We start from the raw sequence: 18104 nt of genomic DNA, 5'->3' as shown, positions 1-18104 counted from the left end.
CCACACTGGCCCTTGTGTGGAGCCAGTGGTGGTTCTCTGCTCTCCTGAGACCCCTCTGGTTCTCCCGAGGCTGATGATATTTTATTAATATTTCCATGAATAGATATTCTAAAAAACTTAATTTATTAACACTTCTATTAATTAAGGCACATTTAACAGGCAGGAGATGCCATCAAGGAGGTGCCAAGCTGTAGCCTGTCAGTGGCAGCTGCAGAGCACCTTCCACACTCAGACATTAATCTCCTTCATGGAAAAATAACTCTGATCTCTGCTCTGGCTTTTGGAGTCTCTCCTGCTCCAACATGTCAGTGATGAAAGGCCAGGGAGGGAGCTCAGGCTGTGGGGAGGGTGCTGGCAGGAGAGGGGTCTTACCACAGCAAACCGGCTGGCGTTGGAGAGCTGTGAGATGGGGATTTGCATCAAAGGAAAACTCTCGGGGTTAGTTAAATATTCCTCTAAATATGCAAAGGAATGGAGTTACTGATGCTTGTTATTCTTATCTTCCTCTCGGTGTCACAACATCTTTAAGTTGGGTGAAGGTTTCACTTACTGAGGCGGTTGTAAAGATTTCACGTTAATTAAGAGGACTCCACTGCAAATCTGAATATGAATGAAGTTTGGCTGCTGAACCCCAGGGCAGTGAGTGCTGTGGGAACAGCAGACACTGACAAATGTTGATGTGAAGAGTAAAAAGCCAAACAAAAAAAAAAAACAACCCAGACCCAGAAAAACACCTAAACCGATGCTGCAATCTAGTACCCGTTCTGTGAGAGAGAAAAAAAACTGAGTTTGAGTTGCCAGAAGGGCATAAAATAGATTTTGACTTGAATTTGCAGTCAAAGAAATGAAATTCTGGCAGTCAGGAGCACTGATGAGGATTCTCCAGTGCCGCCCATGCCTGGGTCTCAGCCACATGGCTCTGTTGCTCCTGCTCCCTCTCTGTGGGCAGGTGGTGGCTTTGGAGGGTGGGGGGACCTCAGTGGAGGAAAGGAGATCTGAGCTGGGTCTCATCTCAGGTTCTTTGCTCTGGTGAAGCCCCACCGAGCCTGGGCTGCCCATCACCCACTGGAGGTGGAGCTTCACCCAGTGGGGACAGTCTCAGGGGTATGGGGAATGAGGCTTCCAAGGATGGGGCTCTCGTGGTAAACAGTGAGACTGAAACTGCTTTCTGGGGAAGTTTTTCGTACCTGCCAGTGCTTGGGAGGGCAGTGGCTGACAGCAAGGCCGAGCAGCTGTCACTCCAGTATCTGTATTTTTTCCAGCTCCATCGTAGAGTTTCTGTGGATAAATTGGGATGAATCCACTCCTTCATCTCTCCACTGCTCCATCTGGAGATGGATGTGCTTTCCTGGCTGGACATGAATAACGTGCCTTTGCAATTTTGGGTGATGTGGAGGGTCCTGCAGAGGTGCTGAGCACCTCCCCACCTCCCAAAGCAGGACTTGGGGGAAGGAAATGCTGATACACAACATTTTCACCTTGCTGAAAATAACATGGGGACATAGCTTTTGGAGTGGAAAAGTGACAGGCTGAGAGCCTAAATAAATTGGATTTGTCCTCTTAAGGAGGATGCAGGCAGCGCATGAGGCTGTGTGGGGGTGTTTTATTGTTGTTATTTTTTATTCACGGTTCCTTGAGCTGATCCTGGGGATTGCACTGACTGTGGTTGTGTTTCTGGAAATGTGCAGGTTGGCCAGATGCAGTGGGGCATGGAGTGAACAGAAAGAGGTTAAATTGATGGATGACCAACAAGAGCAGGATTGTGCCTCAGAAGACCAAGAAACTATCCTGATTAATGGGGTGAAAGAAAATGGTAAGGAACTTAATTACGGTACATGAGGGAGCAGCGACAACTTGGAAGCCAACTTATTTTCCTAATTCCTTTTGTGCATTTAATATCAGCAGTTTGTGGGTATCTCTGCAATGTGGAGCAGGGGAGTAAATGGGTGTTTTCTGCACAGGAATCATTCCAGCCATAAATCTACACCTCTTTAGGCCTTAACAAGAACTGCTTTTACCTGTGCATGGGCATGGCTGGAAATGTTTATGTGCACATGCAGCTTGAATTAGAGATTTTTGTTTGGTTTCTTGGGGGGAAAAAAAGTCATCCAGGACTTTGTAGCCCCTCTATCTGTTGGGAATCTCTCCCTCTCTCAGAATTATGATCCCATTAGCCAATATTAGCAAAATTTGGCTGAAGGATACTTAGTCCCTACAAACTGGGGGAAAATTAGAGATTAGGTAGGAGAAAGAAGCAAGGATTAGTGGGAAGGGAAGGTTGGATTTGTGAGCTCGTTCTTGCCTGTGTCCCATCACCCTGCACACGGGATTCCCTACCCTGTAATCCCTTTTCTGCACAGACAGGTCATGTTCCTGGGAGCCACCAACATGGGTAGGGAAGGATCAGCCCCTTGCAGCTGCTTCCCAAAATGCCCAACTTTGTCTGTATCTATTTCATCGATCCTGTATTTGCTTTCAGAATAGCTAATTAGGAGTAACAGTGCTCAGCTGTCTGAAACCCTGATTGAAATAAATAAGCCTCTGAGCATTTTCTGAGGTCATTTGGACTGTAATCTCTGGCCACAGTAAATTCAGAGGGGAGGGAGAGCCTGATGCTTTCATTCTTCAATGTGTTTCATGTTTAATTTCATGGCTTTTTACATTTTGTATTGGCCCATAAATCTTGAGGTAGATAGATAGATAGATAGATAGATAGATAGATAGATAGATAGACAGACAGATAAATCTGTGCTGCCCTGATCAGTAAGGAGGGGATTTTTAGAACCTCATACCACTTCTATGGAATTCAATTAAAGAGGGCTTAAAAAGTGCTTTAATTAGACATAACACTGTAGAGTGCTTTAGTTTAGAAGAGACCTTAAAGCCCATCCAGTGCCACCCCCTGCCACGGGCACGGACACTTTCCCTATCCCAGGTTGCTCCAAGCTCCATTCAACCTTGGACACTGCCAGGGATCCACAGCTTCTCTGGGCAACATGGACCAGGGCCTCCCCACCCTCAGAGCCAAGAATTCCTTCCCCATGTCAGTTTAAACTTTCAGTTTGAACACTGGTGTGTGGGAGTTGCTGCTGAATCCAAGGCCAGGAGCCAACACGAAGCTCTGGAGCTGCCACCTCCCCTTGCCCATGTGTTGTTGGGTGGATGCTGAGTGAAACTGGGAAAAGTGGTTTTGCTTCTCCAGCATTTTCTGTGTGAAGTGTATTCCCTTGGAGCATCAGTTGAACACAGGCCCGATTTTAGGCTGATACGGAGCCCCAGAAAATCAGGTTTTGGCATTTGTATTTCACAAGAGTTAAGTTCACTCACACAAGTATAAACCTAAAGAAATGCCCAGAGACAGTATATTTTATATAATAGCAGCTTTGCCTATTGAATGCAGCTTTTGAGATTGAATTTCAGCTTTCTGCCTCCTCCTTCTTTGAGTCTTACAGTATTCACAGACATTCTTCTTTTATCCTCAAATTTTCCATGCTTCCTGTCAGCTCCAAGCTGATTTTTATTTTATTTTACTTCTGAAGTGGAACTGCACTGGTTAATTTGTTTTGGTGCTTAAGGAAAAAGATACCACCTCTGCATTTCTGATCTGAAGACTGGTGGGAGGGACTCAAAAATCAGCTTTTTTATTTATTTCCTATTTTTAACCCTTTTCAAGCAAGCCAGTCTGGCCTTTTCCAAGTTGTTCATGTTGAAGATGATGACCGGCATTGCACTGCACTTCTGGCTGGACCTAGAGAGTCTTTGGGAAAAGGTTTAAAGTCCTGGGAGCGCTGTGAGGGCCCAGCTGCAGTTTGTGCTTCGTTCAGACTTCACTGATGGCTCCACACCCAAGGCCCCTGTAGCACAAAACTGATGGGAGTGGTTGGGATGAAATTACGGGGCAGTTTTGACCTCCTGCTGGGCACAGGCAGGCATTCCAGTCCTTCCATGGAATCCAGTTCCTTTCCATCCTTCCCACCTGGGGGGTTTTCCATCGTGCTGCTGGTAGCTGTGCCAGCACAGATCTCCTCTTCCCAAGGATGCAGGAGACTCACTTTCCTCTCAGTTTGGAATAAGAGCGCTTGTGAGGGTCACAGCAGCCAAATAAATCCATTTGCATGCCCCATTTAATGCCACATCCTGGTGCTCCAGTTGTGTTTTAAAGCCCTTGTCCCTCCTTGGAAAGCTTCAGCTCTCGCCCCTCTGCCTTCAGTGGAGCCACCAAAAAGGAAAGACCTGAGCCATGACAAAAGCACCAGGCTCCGAGTCGGCAGAGCTCTCTGGCTGGGATGAATGCACTCATTGGAATATATTTTTTTTTAATACAGAGATATCAGAGCGTGTTCATGGATGAAAAGACATCGTATTTAAATTTCAAGGGTCATACCGTCCGTTGAGCCAGGAGTCAGATAAAAGTACATTCATAACTTTATTCTGCCATAAAAGAAGCGCAACGAGGTAAAACTAAAAAAAAAAAAAAAAAATCCTTAGGTTAAAAAATCCTTACATGACTAAAAAGGCATTTTTAGCGATTAGGGAAGAATGGCAAACCCCACAATAATTCTAACAATAATTGCTTTAAACTCTGTGTTATCTTCTGCCTTCCCTTGGTGTGGACAGTGACAAAAAGACCGCTGGGTTTTTAAAATCAGCCGTCACTTCCTGACTCCGGAGCAGTAAAGCAGCTCAGGTGTGTGCAAGCTCAGACCCTGCAGGGGGGCTGCTTTGTTCCTTTAAGAATCTTATTTTCCTGTTAATTTTTTTCAGTGTTAATGAGAACATTTTTATTAAGCTTGTTTTGTTTTTTTTTCTAAACATTGTGAGGTTTGAGAGGCGGTTTCCAGGTAACCGTATGGATATGAGGAGGGAAGAGCGGATGGGCTGTGTGTTTTAAACGTGCTCTTGTACCTCTTCCAGCTGGCTGCAGGGAGCAGCGTGTTTTCCTCTGCCTTCCACGCACATCACCACGTTAACTGGATCCAGGAGGGAAGGATTGCTGGGAAGGGCTTCCCAAAGGAGCGCTTGGGAAAAGTCACCACCAAGGGAGAAGGGGAGGCGGGGTGGCGAGCCTGAGACCTACAAGGGTGGTAACCCCTCTCTCTTTCTCTTCCTTTCCTCCGTCCCCGCAGAGTCGCACGCCCTGGACGGCGATGAGAGGCCCTGCAGCGCCGCCGAGGCCGCGGCACCGTTCCCGGTGCTGAGCGCGGCTCCCAAGGAGGGCCCCGCGTGCCACCGCGCCCTGACGGCCAAGAAGCCCTGCCTGCTGAGCCCCCAGTCGCCGCTGCGCCTCACGGATGTCCCCGAGCACGCCTCGGACGACTCCTCCGCCCACGCCATCTCCCTCACGTCCTGCGTGACCAAGGGCATGAGCTCCTGGTCGCTGCCGGGCGACTGTGAGAAGGCTCCTTTCACCATGATGGAGCCCGGGGGGATGTCGGCGCTGACGGGAGACTGCCTGATGCAGCCGAGCCGGACCTGTCTGGGCTGCTTTATTGAATCCAAGGACGGCATTGATGCGGAGCCGGGAATAAGCTTGAAAGTGGGGGATATAAATAAGGATTATGACACCTGTTCAGTCTCTGATATAGGGATTCACTGCATGAGCACAGGAGAAACCATGAGATATGGGGATCAACTGCTTTCAGACCAGCTTTTAAGCTTCCCTATGCATAAATCGAGGGCAGCGGACAAAAGAGATGCAGAAAAATCTGACAGTGATTCAGAGGACCCCACTCAGAAAAATTATTACGAGGGATTACTATTAGACAAATGCAATGGTGAGGAACCTTTGCTAACAAATCCCAACCAGGAATGGGGCTATTTTGAATCTTTCATTAGTGAAAGTAAAATTGAGCTGCTTGACCTCTGCTCCAAAAATGAGCTTTCTGTAAATCTGTTTTCTGAGGAAGACGTGGACAATTACATGTTCGATGATGACGATTCCACCTTGGGAAGTGATGTCTGCTCCCTAAAGATTAGATACGAATCCTTCCAGGACAATGTGCGGGAGAAGACCACCACCCTACAAGAGGACGCCCAGTTCAACTTCTTCCCCAGCGTGTTCAGCAACTGCACCAAAAGGGACAGCAGGAGCACCCTGAAAAGGGGGCCCAGCGGTACCGACCCTTCTCAATTCAAATCCGAGGAAGGCATCATCTGGGGGGAGGAGGAGGAGGACGGCGAGGAAGAGGACGGTGAGGAGGAGGAGAAAGCTGCCTTAAATAAATCTTGCAACAGCACAGAGATGGTGCAGTACGTGGGCTCCAAGAGGAGCCACTTCTTGGACTCGGTGAATTCCACGGAGGACTCTGGGGAGTTCAGCGACGACAGCACTTGCACGGAGTCCTCCTACGACGTGCTGCGGGACATCAAGGACTGCAGCCGGTACCTGGCCCGGGACCACTCTGGCTCCTTCATCCAGCAGAACTACGGGCTGCGGGCGAAGAGGAAAGTGCGATACAGCGACGACTACTTGTACGATGTGGACTCCATCGAGAATGAGAAGATCCTGGACAAGAAGGAGTGGCTCCCGGATGGGCCCAAGGAGGAGGACGACGACGAGTGGTGCCCCAAGAAACGGCGAAAAGTCTCTCGCAAGGAGCCCCCCGTGATCATCAAGTACATCATCATTAACAGGTTTAAAGGGGAGAAGCATATGCTGGTGAAGCTCAGCAAAGTGGATGCCAACGAGACAACTGTTACTCTGAATGAGGAGCTGCTCAGTAAATACAAGAAGCTGGCCCCACTGAAGGGCTTCTGGCAGGAGAGGCAGCAGAGCCGGCTGGATTTGCTCAGATCGTCTCTCTACCACAAGCAGAATTTCTATCTTAACGGCTCAGATGCTTCGTTCCTCCCTCACCCACGGAAGCGAAAATGCAAGCTAGCAAACAGGCACCGGATTCAAAGAATTAAAGCCATCGAGCAATCAGTGAACAAGCTGGGCTCTTGCTCCTCTGATCACAAGCAGCCTTGCAGCAGTAAAGAGGACGTGGGCCTGAAAGGGCTGCCGGCGTTAGCCATCGCCACCCCCAGCTGTGCCAACGGATTACACGTCCACGACATCGCGGGCATCGCCGTGAAATGCAAACCGCAGGAGCGGGAGCACAAGGGGACGGAGCGGAAAGTGCTCCGCAGAATCAAATTCAAAAGTGAAGCCAGGTTGAAATGCAAGAAGATCAAAGCTGCCACCAGTACAGCAGAGGACTCGCCAGCACTGGAAAACCAGGACTCTGCAGCGCGTCTGAAGGACGAAAACAGCCCCTGTGCTTCAGACAGCTCCCATCTCCCAGAGTGCCACGAGGATAAGGTTGCTAAAAATTCTCCTTTCCTACCATCCACCTCCTCTTCAGACAAGCCTCTGCCATCTGCTAATATCACCACCAATGTACCCCTGATCCCTGGAGGGTATCTGCAGACGTTGTTAGATGCTTCGGATCTGTCGAGCAACACCGGTATCCCGTACTTCGCCCAGCACCCCTCCGAGCAGCAGCAGCAGCAGCAGCAGCAGCAGCAGCAGCAGCAGCAGCAGCAGCACCCACTCCCCAGCATCGTCCCACCAGAAAAGCCCTTCCCATCCCTGCAGCCGGCGCAGAGCTGCGTGCTCTCCCCGCCCTCCGAGTCGGAGCTGCAGCAGTCGCCTGGCCACTTGGAGATGGAGCAGGGCGGCTTCGGCAGCGTGTGGCCGGCCAGCAAGGGCAGCGAGCGCCAGGACTTCCCCGGGGACATGCCGGAGGCGGCCGGAATGCCGAGCGAGTTTGCCCCGGGCACGGACGGCCTCCCCGCCTCTGGATACACTCAAGTCAATCTGAATAGCGGCAAATTGCTATACCAAAAAAATTACATGCCGGATAGCCAACAAGTGCAGTCTGATGATTCTTATCAGTCATGTCATTTCAATAATGGAGAGGGGCGCTTTCATTTCCAACGAGGTACACTCAGTACGGATGATGGCAGGCTCATTAGTTTTGATTCAGTGGGTTCATTGTCAGTTAGTTCTAGCAATTACAGTTCTTTAAGTTTAAAGTCTTGTGAAAAGGACGGCGAGGATGATATTAATGATGATTTCTTGGCCCACTGCAGTCCCAAGCTAGTGATCCAGCAGAGCATAGATGAAATCACCCCTTTGAAGGAGTCCACGGACCTTTTAGACATTTCCAACTTCACGCCTGATAGGTTCCGCCAGTCGTCGCTTTCGGAGATGTCCCCTCCAGACACTCCCAACCTGTCCCCGCAGATAACTGGCTCCGATGCCAAGCCTCTGGGCACCCTGAAGGGCTTTCAGGAGAGCCCCCAGGCCTCCCTCAACAGCTCTGAGAAGGTCAAGTGGAACTGTGGGGTCCTGCAGACCGAGGATCAGGCAGATAATGGGTTTGCTTTAAATAATCACCAATTCCAGTTCCATATGTTCAATGATGAAGATTCTGTCAGCCTTCTCGAAAAGAGTCCATGCTTGTCAACATTTAATGAGCCATCTGGTCAAATTAGCACCAATAGCAAAGTGTCAAAATCGAAGAGGAAAAGTTCATCCAGCAAGAATGTGGGTACAAACCAAAGCTCTTCCCAGAAAGCCACCCGGAAAAAATCACCCAAAACCAACAAAGGAACTGATAAGCCGCAAGGGAAAAACTCCAGGCAGGCACCCAAATCCACCAGGAAAGGGAAAAATGCAGCAGGAGTCAACGGCGAGAAGGCTCTGGCCGTTGGTGGCAGGGTGGTCACTCAGCTGGGCACCGTGGCCACGGCCACCAAGGGCGTGGCTGAGGGCACTCAGCACTGCAGCCCGGCAGGGGTGAAGCTGGGCAAGCACAACGGGCTCTCTGGAGAGTGGGCACTGGGAAAAGAGGGGGGCACGGGCTGGTCGGAGGCCAGCCTGGGCAACTCCACCAGCCTCCTGGACGACGACCAGAGGGAGTTTGAGGAACCTTCCAACATCCTGTCCAACATCGCGTCGGGAATGGCCGACGTCCAGAGGTTTATGATGGCCTCCATTGAGCCCTTGTGGGGGCCCGTCAGCCACAACAGCGTTCCAGACATATTCCGGTCACCGGAGTCCAACAGCCTGAAACTGAAAACTCTTAAAATTTTGGCAGGGACGTCCCAAGAGTCAAAGAAGAAGGCGAACGGTGGCTCGCCAGGGGCAGCGAAGAACCACAAGTCAAACAACAAGGGCTCAAGCAAAAACAGCAAAGGCGTGACCTGCGACCCCGGTCGCCCCAACTGCTCCACCGGGTTCACCACGGACATTCACACTCCCTTTTTTGATAAAAACTATAGTAACCTGAGCACTTTAGGCAATAATGGACCTACCCATAAAAAACTTTACCGTCATAAATCCAGTTCGAAATCACTGAGGGATGAGAACTGTAAAATCAAGCGGACGGACCGCGAACAGCCCCACAAGGACCCACCCGTGACAGCTGCTTTTGAGAAACTGAGGTAATGCTGCACCAAACTGGCTGGAATGCCCCTAACCTCCCTCCCACCTGCTAGGCCCGCTGTTCCTCAGTTTTTCCTTCCTGAAAGCAAAAGTTTGCATGAAAAAAAAAAAAACACAAAAAAAAAAAGACATTCCCCTTTTACAGTTTTGGTTGGTTTTGGTTTTGGGGTTGGTTTCTTTTTTTTTTTGTTTGTTTGGTTTTTTTAATTATTATTTTTAAATGCATGAAAGTACTTCTGACTTGCAAGCTACCTAAAAGAATGACCAATTTTCTGGCTTGGCTGGGGTTAAAAAAACTAACAAGGCTACTCTTTTCTGCTGTTTGGCTTCTTCAGTTTTTAATTACTTATTTATTGGGGGGGGAAACAAAAACAAAAACTAAAAAAAAGTACAAAAAAAACAAAAAAAAAAACATGATTACACACTCTTTTTAATGGTTTTGACGAGGAAAGACTTTTTTTTTTTTTTTGGAACATTTTGTAAAAAATAAACCACAAAAAAAAAAAAAAGAGGTTCTGCATCCAAAAGCCAAGATCTCAAAACTTAAAGGCTCTTTACTTTGCAAATGAGAACTCGTTCCTAATTGAGCTTCACGTGGCAATTTTTGAGTGCTTTCTGGCCCCCTCTGCTGTTGTGTCTCCTAACCTGCATCATCTAAAGCTGCATCTTCTCTACCCGCCCGCCTTTAGCGCGTTCGCTCCGTCGTGGTGACTCCAGACGAGCTAACTAAGATGGCATCAAATGTTTGATTTTTTCCTGCAGGGAATCAGACTCCATTCTTCTTAAAGCAGAAACAGCATTTTTGGGTTTTCCTGTATTTGAAGAAGAGACTCCCTTTTCTAGAAAGACGGTTGATGTTTGGTTCTTTTCTTACCCTTTTTTATTTTTTTATTTTTTTCAGTTGTTTTTTCTTTTTTTTCCCCCATCAGTTCCTTTTCGAAATCTGCCTTGTGGTCTGTTGAAATGTAAGTGCTGAAATGAAGAGTTTGAAATTGTGGGAATTTTATTATTTGAAAGCAAACCTAATCTGGTATTCTCTGTGAAAGACTGTTTTAAAAGTCATACTGTTGTACAGTAGTTTATGCACTATTACCCACAACAACAAAAAATTGTGCCAAACTATGAACAAGTGACTGTATTGTATATATTTTTACTTCTCTATCAACATTGGGTTGTGAGTGTTTTCTGCAGCTATGCCTTTTGGTTTTACTAGAAACATTCCAGTTGTTAAGTACTAACCACCCCCCTTCGAAAGCACCTGTAACTCACGATGAAAAACAATATTGTTCACTGATACAACTTACCAAAAGTTTTATGGACATGACTAAAAGTGTGCCAAATTTACTTACCTCATTTCATGGATTCACCCTGTGGTTTAAAGCTCATAAAGGGAAAAAAAAAAAGGAAAAAAAAAAAAAAAAAGAGAAAAAGGAAAAAAAAAAGGGGGAAAAAAAAAAGAAAAAAAGGAACTTTGAAACCGATGCTGGGAAATGGTGACGTCCTCTCTTTGAAACCACAAGCAGAAAAACTTAACAGTGAAATGTTGAGTTTCATTGTAGGAGAGAGTTGCAATGGTGGAGGAGTTCAGAAAACCACTGACGGTAAGTTTGCCAGGAACTCAAGTGTCTGCATCTAGAGACTACAGAACAGCTGCTTTTCAAGTGTCTGTTTTCTTAAAGCAAAACCTGTAGCTGAAGATCATTTGAAATGCAAAGTTACATTGCTAATTCTTTGTATCTCAGTTTTATATATTTTATAAGAACCTGGGATAAATTCTGAAATAGGTATAAAAACAGAACTAATACATTTCATACATTGAGTGCTATTTACTTTTCCTTTGAATAGTTTCTTAAACGTTTTCGATGCAGAGCCTGTCAGAAGCGCTCTCCCATCATAGCTTTGGTGTTTCCTCCATGTCTAACCTTGCGATGCCAATATAGTTTGAACTTTCAAAAGCAGAGTCATTCATTTAAAATACAACTCTGAACCTTTTCTTTGATTCCGTTCATGAAACAAATACAACCAACGGAGCTATTTGTGATCTCACCGATCAGGGCCGGATCATGACTGGACTTTAAGACAGCGTTAAGTATTGAATGCTAAATGTATTCTCAAAAGGCCTTATTCGTAACCCTCCTCACCACACCCTCGCCCTCCACGAGAATAACGAACCCAACAAAGATCTATTTTCCTTGTGCAACTGAGAGCCTGTGCGTTTTGCTGCTGATTTCTCATGAAAAACCTTGATATGCAAGAGCCCTGGGAGCGATTGGGAGCAGAGGGATGCGAGGCTCGGACACCTTATGCAATAGCAAGCGGTGAGGAAGAGGAGCCTTTCTAGCAGTGGACAGCTCACATTGCTGATATGGCCACAGGCGTAGTCGTGGTGTCACACAGAGGGCAGGACTGGGCTCAGGTTTCCTCCCAAGTCAGTTTTTTTCCACCCACGCTCCAGGCAAAGCAGCAGAATTGGTTTAAGTTAATTCAGCAGAAAAGCAGAGCGATCACTTAAAATCAAAGTGGAGATGCAGAGTGTTAGTTTAGAATCATGTTTTCAGCTCTTACAGATCTTGGGGCGCAGCTTAGCTCGGCTCTGCAATCCCAGAGAGAACAGCTCGGTAGTTGCGTTGTGTTTTATTTAACAGATGAAAGGACGAATTCCGAAAAAAAAAAAAGTAATTATAAAAAACATGCTGTAAGTTCATTTTTCCATGGAATAAACGCTGGCATTGCCCCAAGTGAGTTGCTCTGGATGAGAGTGGTCCTTGGTGCCCCATGGCATGCAGCATCCCACCCCAGCTCTGGCTCCAGGAGAATCACAGGAGAATCAGGAGAATCCTGAAGATGCTCAGGATTTACTTTGGAGGCAAGAGCTGTGGTAGGGCTCCATCCCTGGGCTCTGGGCTGCCCTGAAGCCACCGCACTCTCCACTTCCCCAGCAGCTCTCTTTTCTCTTCATAGGCTCATCAGATACTACAAGCTCCAGCCACTGCTGTGGTGTTGGCATATCCCAGTTTTTCAGCATTCCCCCCACGTGCTGCAGGAGAGGGGCTGGCAGCTCCGGTCTTTGGATGTTCTGGCTGCTGCTCTTACACAGACAGGTCAGGCCCAGGGCTGGGATGTGGCACAGACCTTCTTTCTGACCCAGAACCATCATTTGAAAGCACATTTCACCTGGCCTGCACTGTGCTCCTTATGCTTAACATTATGAATATGGGACTCGTAATAAAACCCCTTGTACTGGATGGGTTAGCAATACTTTATTGCATTTGAAGAATGTGCAATAGGGCATGAAGATCAGGCATAAAACATCGACTGTTTTATCCATGAATACCCAGCTGGGTGTTTCAGAATGGTGTTGATCACAAATTCCAGCTGCCTTGTTGCTCTCCTTCAGTCCTTCTACCATTCCAGTTGCTGAAAGCTTTGGTGGTCATCCCATGTCCTCCAAAAATCCAGAGATGTTAAAGAGCCTGGGCCCCTCATGGTGCAGCACTGACCTTTCCCTGTGTCTGAAAAGGTCATCTCTCTGCTGCTTGACCCCAAAATTCAGAAATTGCCTTGAGCCAACCATTTGCCCTCTACCCTTTTGATCTTTATAGAGTATTTGGATGGGAAGGGAGCTTTGAAGGCCATCTAGTCCAATTCTCCTGCAAAAAGCAGGGACATCTTCTACTAGACCAGGTTGCTCAGAGCCCTGTCCAACCTGGCCTTGAATGTTTCCAGGGATGGGACAGCCACCGTCTCTCTGGACAACCTGTGCCAGTGTTTCACCACCCTCATAAAAAATTTTCTGTCAAGTCCTTCTCCGCAGGGCTGCTCTAAATCCCATCATTCCCCAGCCTGTGGATCCCAGGGATGGCCCCATCCCAGGTGCAGCACATCACATTTGGCCTTGTTGAACCTTAGGAGGTTCCCCTGGGCCCACTTCTCGAGCTTGTTCATGTCCCTGTGGATGTCACTCTGTCCCTCAGGCGTGTTAACCTCACCTCTGAGTTTGGTGACATCTGCAGACCTGCTGACACTTGATCCCAGTGTCCTCATCAGTGGTGAAGATACTCCACAGTCCTGGTCCCAGTACTGACCCCTGAGGGACAGCACCCACCACTGATGTCCTCCTGGACAGTCTGTTGACCACTACCCTCTGACTGTCCAACCAATTTCTCATCTGCTGAACAGTCCGTCCTTCAAGTCCGTCTCTCTTCAGTTTAGAAGGGCATTGTGGGGGACTGTGTCAAAGGCTTTACAGAAGTCCAGACAAATGGCACCTGGAGCCCTTCCCTTGTCCATGGATGCAGTCACTCCCTCCTAGAAGGCCACGGGGCTGGCCAGGCAGAACATGCCCTTGGTGCAGCTGTGCTGGCTGGCCTGAGTCACCTCCCTGTCCTCCATGAGCCCCAGCAGAGTTTCTGTGAGGGTCTGGTCCAGGCACAGAAGGGAGGCTGACAGGGCAGTGGTTCAATGTTTTAGTTTTCCCAGTCATCCAAGACTTCACCTGACTGCCAGGATTTTCAGATACTGTGGAGAGTGACTTGGCAACTCCATCAGCCAATTCCCTCTGGGCTCTGGGATGCATCTCATCAGGTTCCATAGTCTTAGGTATGTTCAGGTTCCTCAGGTGGTCACAAACTTGATTTTCTCTTACATTGGGAGGGACTTTGCTCCTCTAATCCCTGTCCTGTGGTTCCACCACTCAAGGGAGATGGAAAGAGAGGTTGCCTCAACCTTCTGATTTGTTATGACCAGACTGGCAATTGTGTCACACCTGCTTTGACCCTTCCTTTTCACGCTGCCACACTTGTAGAGGCCCATGTTATTATTTACGTCTCTTGCCATGTTCAGATCCATCTGCACCTTGGCCTTCCTCACCCCATCCCTGAATGACCTGACAGCATCCCAGTATCTTCCCAGGATACTGTCCCTGCTCCTGCTGCCTGTGCATCTCCTCTTGCATCTCCTCCTTCAGCCTGACCAGCAGGTCCCAACTCAGCCATGCCAATCTCTTGCCTTCCTTGCCTGATTTCTTACACCTGGGGATTGAGAGCTCTTGCTCTCTATGAAAAGCATCCTGAAAGATCTGCCAGCTCTGTTCTGCACCCTTGTCCCTGAGGGCAGTTTCCCAGGGGATCCTATTGATTAACTCCTTAAAGAGCAGGCACTTTACTTTCCTAGGATTCATCTCCACCTGCCTATCACTACCTCAAGGTTTTCACTTCCCACCTTTGCCTCATCCCTCACCATACAAGCTCTTGTTCTCCATTTGCATTTTTGTTTTTCATGGCACTGTTCACAGCTGTGGGATGTGGGTCCCACCCGTCCCTGCCCCTGCTTGTGCTGGCCCCCAACTCGGCCCACCCTCTTGCCCAGTCCCAACACAACTTCCATCCTCCTCTTGCATCTTCTCCTTGGCCTCCAGTAGCTTGTTTGGCTCTTGGGAGCGATGAAGCCAAGCCACATAAAAGATGTTTATTCTGCAGCATCCCTTGAAATGTCTTTTCCGCTTCATCTCTTTTCACTCCCACTCCGGTGCAGGATGGGAGGACGGTACCAGCAGTGCTGCTGAGCTGCACTGTCACCACGGTCTGGGTGACTTAGAATTGGCACTGGCATTAGAAAGCAGGGACTGGCCGCTTCCAAAGGTCATAAAATCCATCTGAGAGGAGAATTACACAGGGCAAGGTGGTACTCACTGCTCTGCCACAGGAGCACAGGTCTCCCATGGCACAGGAATAGGAGAGATGTCTTGCGGAAAGGAATCCTTCAGCAACCCAGCCCATTGCCATCGATTGCATTTAGAGTTTTGTTAATAGGAAAATATCAGTGATGGGGATACAATAAAAACCTTTAGGGTTTTTATTACAAAATAAATCTTACCAGGTTTACATCTTGCTTTTTTTTTTTTTTTTAGCATAGGAGGGTGGATGTTTTTGAGAAACATCTTGAGAACAAAGACTTGTGGACCAGAGGTAGCCAGGCATTTTGGGGGGAGGAGGAGGAGGAGGTCAGAGGCAGCCACAGGGGTGTCCTTGCCACGCTGTGCTGTCTTGCTGAGGCTGGGTTGGCTCAGAGAGGAGAAGCCAAGGCTGGCTGGTGATTGCTTGGAGAAACCATTGCTGCACTGTTTGCTCTTCTAAAAAATCAGGATCGCTGTCAATTTTTTCAGCATTTCAAACAAACCAGGAACCAAAATAAAGATGTTTTAAGCGTAGTCATCCTTTAGCTGCTGGACCATGTTCTTTCCCTAAGCTCCCGATCTAGCGAAGCACTTAGGTGAGAGCTCGCTCCCCAGGGGCTCCCGTGCCCCAAGTGCTTTCCCAGCCAGTCCTCAGAAAAACTCCCTTGAAGTCAGTGTAAGTGGGAAGAGGATCAGGTGCATGGACTTGGGTTGGTGCAGGATCAGGCCCTCAGTCTTTACTTTCTCGACTCGGTGTGTTGGACTTTGCCTGTGCGGCTCCCAGGGGGTCCAGTGGAGGTTGCATGGTTCAAACCGCTGACATCTGTTGGAGAATGTGCCTCTTTATCTCTTCAGCGTGTGAAATAATGCAAAAAAAGAAAAAAAAAAAAGAAAAAAAAAAGAAAAATGTATAAAATAAACCAAGTACAATGTCTGTGGTAGAAGCAAGGCTTTTCAAATCTGTTTCTCAGGTAAACAAGTGACACTAATGACAGTGGAGTAACAGCCATCTAAGGGAATTGGGATATGAAGCAGGAGGATTCCCTCCATCTCGCAGGACGCTTGGGTTGCCAGACACGTTTACTGAGCCTTTAAACACTTGGTGCAAAAGGAAACGAGAAATAAAATTGGTCTTTTCACTACCCTTCGCTAGCTAGACAGACAGACAGACAGACAGACAGACGTCCATTTCTAAAGCACAAAGGGAAGACTTTAACCTAGACTAAACCACACACACACACAAAACCAAGGTACCAGTGAAACTCCTTTTGTCTCTTACTCCCGGTGGGAAGCAGGGTAGAAATCCAAGGAGCTGCTCTGTTCCGCTGCCCCGGCGCCGGCCGGGCGCTTCGACTGCTGCCTCCAGAGATGTGAATGTACTGCTCCTTGAGTTCCCTTCCATAGAACTAGAGGCACCTCGTTAGGAAGTTGCTCCTGTTTTATGGTGCTAAAGAAAACTTTTATTCCCCCCCTTGAGCATTTAAGAACTATTAAATGGCCCTTTTTATGAATGTAACATATCCATTTCTGTTCCACATTTTACACTGCAATTTTAACATGTTTGGAAATGATTTGCCTTTTTTCTTTTAGAATAAGCTTTATAAATATTCTGTAGAGTCAATTGAAGTATAATTCTTAAGGATCACTCTAAGACGCCTACAAAATCTTGTATATTTTTAAGTGTGCCAATTTGTAAAATATTTTGTAAGTGTATATTTTTCTTAGAAAAGTGCTGTGAAGTGTTTGTATGTGTGAGGTTTCCCTTTTTTTGCACCTTCGGGTGTTAATAAAAGGATGTATACTTAAGAGTTTCTGGTTTTAAAAACCAAAATACAAAGAAAAAAATTAAACTTTTGTTGGGAATTTTGTAATAAAAAGAAATGTTGTGAAAGAGTGTAGTGATATTGTGTAAAGGAAACTGGAAAATTTGTGAGCGCTTTGCTGTTTTATAGATCCTCTTGTAAATTATTCTTGTAATATTTTGGGTTTTGTTGTTCTTGTTGCAAAGGTTTTAAATATTTGTGACTGACTCTGTATGGTGAAAACGTCATATTGTTAACTTGCTGAGTTTTGTTATATTGTTTATGGAATAAATAAAAAAATTTAAAATCTCATTTTAAGATCATGTATGAAGAAGAAATTAAAACTGCCATTTATTGAATATTAGGAATCGTTTCTTTAACCAAATCGCTGCTACAGATGAGGATCTGTGCCCTCCCAGGGCACTCCAGGCCCTGCCTAATTGGGCTGATGCTCGTTAGTGTGAAGCACATCAGGCATGGAGGTGCGGCTGTGGATGGGGAAAAGTGGGAAAAAAGCTTTGGATTACTGATGCTGTAAAGTGGGGCTGCTTTTAATTGAGAAATGGAAACTTCAACTCCGAGTTCAGACTTTGCCTTCGGTGGGTGCAGAGCTGGGGCTGGGCTTGCCCAAAGGGAGTGGAGCCTCTCCCCAGCCCCCGAGTGTCCCTGAGCAGTGTCCCAGTGGTGTCCCAGCACATTCCCAACCTGGCCTTTTCCTGGGAAGGAGCAGCTGAATGCAGTGAAATGCCATTGTCTTCATTTTCTTGTGGAAAAGGAATAAAACTTAGTTGGTTTAAAACTGCAGTTCCTTTTATTTAGCACTTGATAGGATCAATGAAGGAGGAGGGCATTAATTCAGGCTGGGTCATTCCCAGCCCTGCCAGCAGAAAGCAGGACATGAACCCTGGGTTGAGCAACTGGATCCCATGGCAGGGGACTGGGAAATAATCCCCAAAAGCAGAGCTGGTAGCTTTACAAGCTGCCTGTGTTCACAGAGGGGTTTTGGATGAGTAAAATGGGGCACAAGAGGGATTTCAGTGCTTCCAGTGGTTGTGTGAGTCCCAGTGCCGGGAGCCCAGAGCAGGGCAGGGCTGGAGTGGGGCCATGGTCCAGGGAAGCCCATCAGCAGCTCAGCTTTGAGAAGGGCTGAGCTCAGTCTGGCACTAGAAGCTCCCACAGAGGGCTGGGCCAAGCC

The 18104-nt window shown here is 47.5% G+C and overlaps 1 protein-coding gene and 1 long non-coding RNA gene across 7 annotated transcripts in view; one reads left to right on the top strand and one right to left on the bottom strand.

Annotated features, from left to right (window-relative positions):
* NEXMIF (neurite extension and migration factor) overlaps positions 1–10863 on the top strand; it is a 153009-nt gene extending 142146 nt beyond the window's left edge. For 3 of the 6 annotated variants that reach the window (XM_086850125.1, XM_086850124.1, XM_086850126.1), the window contains exons 3-4: positions 1689–1813; positions 5127–9942. In XM_086850125.1, the coding sequence (XP_086706251.1) occupies positions 1738–1813; positions 5127–9436 (4386 nt within the window). In that variant the 5' untranslated portion in view covers positions 1689–1737 and the 3' untranslated portion in view covers positions 9437–9942. Of the gene's footprint in view, positions 1–1688; positions 1814–5126; positions 9943–10195 lie in introns of those variants that run through there. The other 3 variants (XM_086850123.1, XM_086850127.1, XM_086850128.1) reach the window with 3 other exon arrangements.
* A 1811-nt stretch (positions 10864–12674) lies between these two features.
* LOC111929233 (uncharacterized) overlaps positions 12675–18104 on the bottom strand; it is an 18340-nt gene continuing 12910 nt past the window's right edge. Inside the window, exon 3 of the long non-coding RNA XR_002864604.2 lies at positions 12675–15956. This is a non-coding gene — a long non-coding RNA (uncharacterized LOC111929233). The remainder of the gene's footprint in view (positions 15957–18104) is intronic.

This window comes from Cyanistes caeruleus, chromosome 14 (genome assembly GCF_971803275.1).
Source record: "Cyanistes caeruleus chromosome 14, bCyaCae1.hap1.1, whole genome shotgun sequence".
In the NCBI taxonomy this organism is placed as follows: domain Eukaryota; kingdom Metazoa; phylum Chordata; class Aves; order Passeriformes; family Paridae; genus Cyanistes; species Cyanistes caeruleus.
This window is presented reverse-complemented; position numbering and strand designations above follow the sequence as displayed.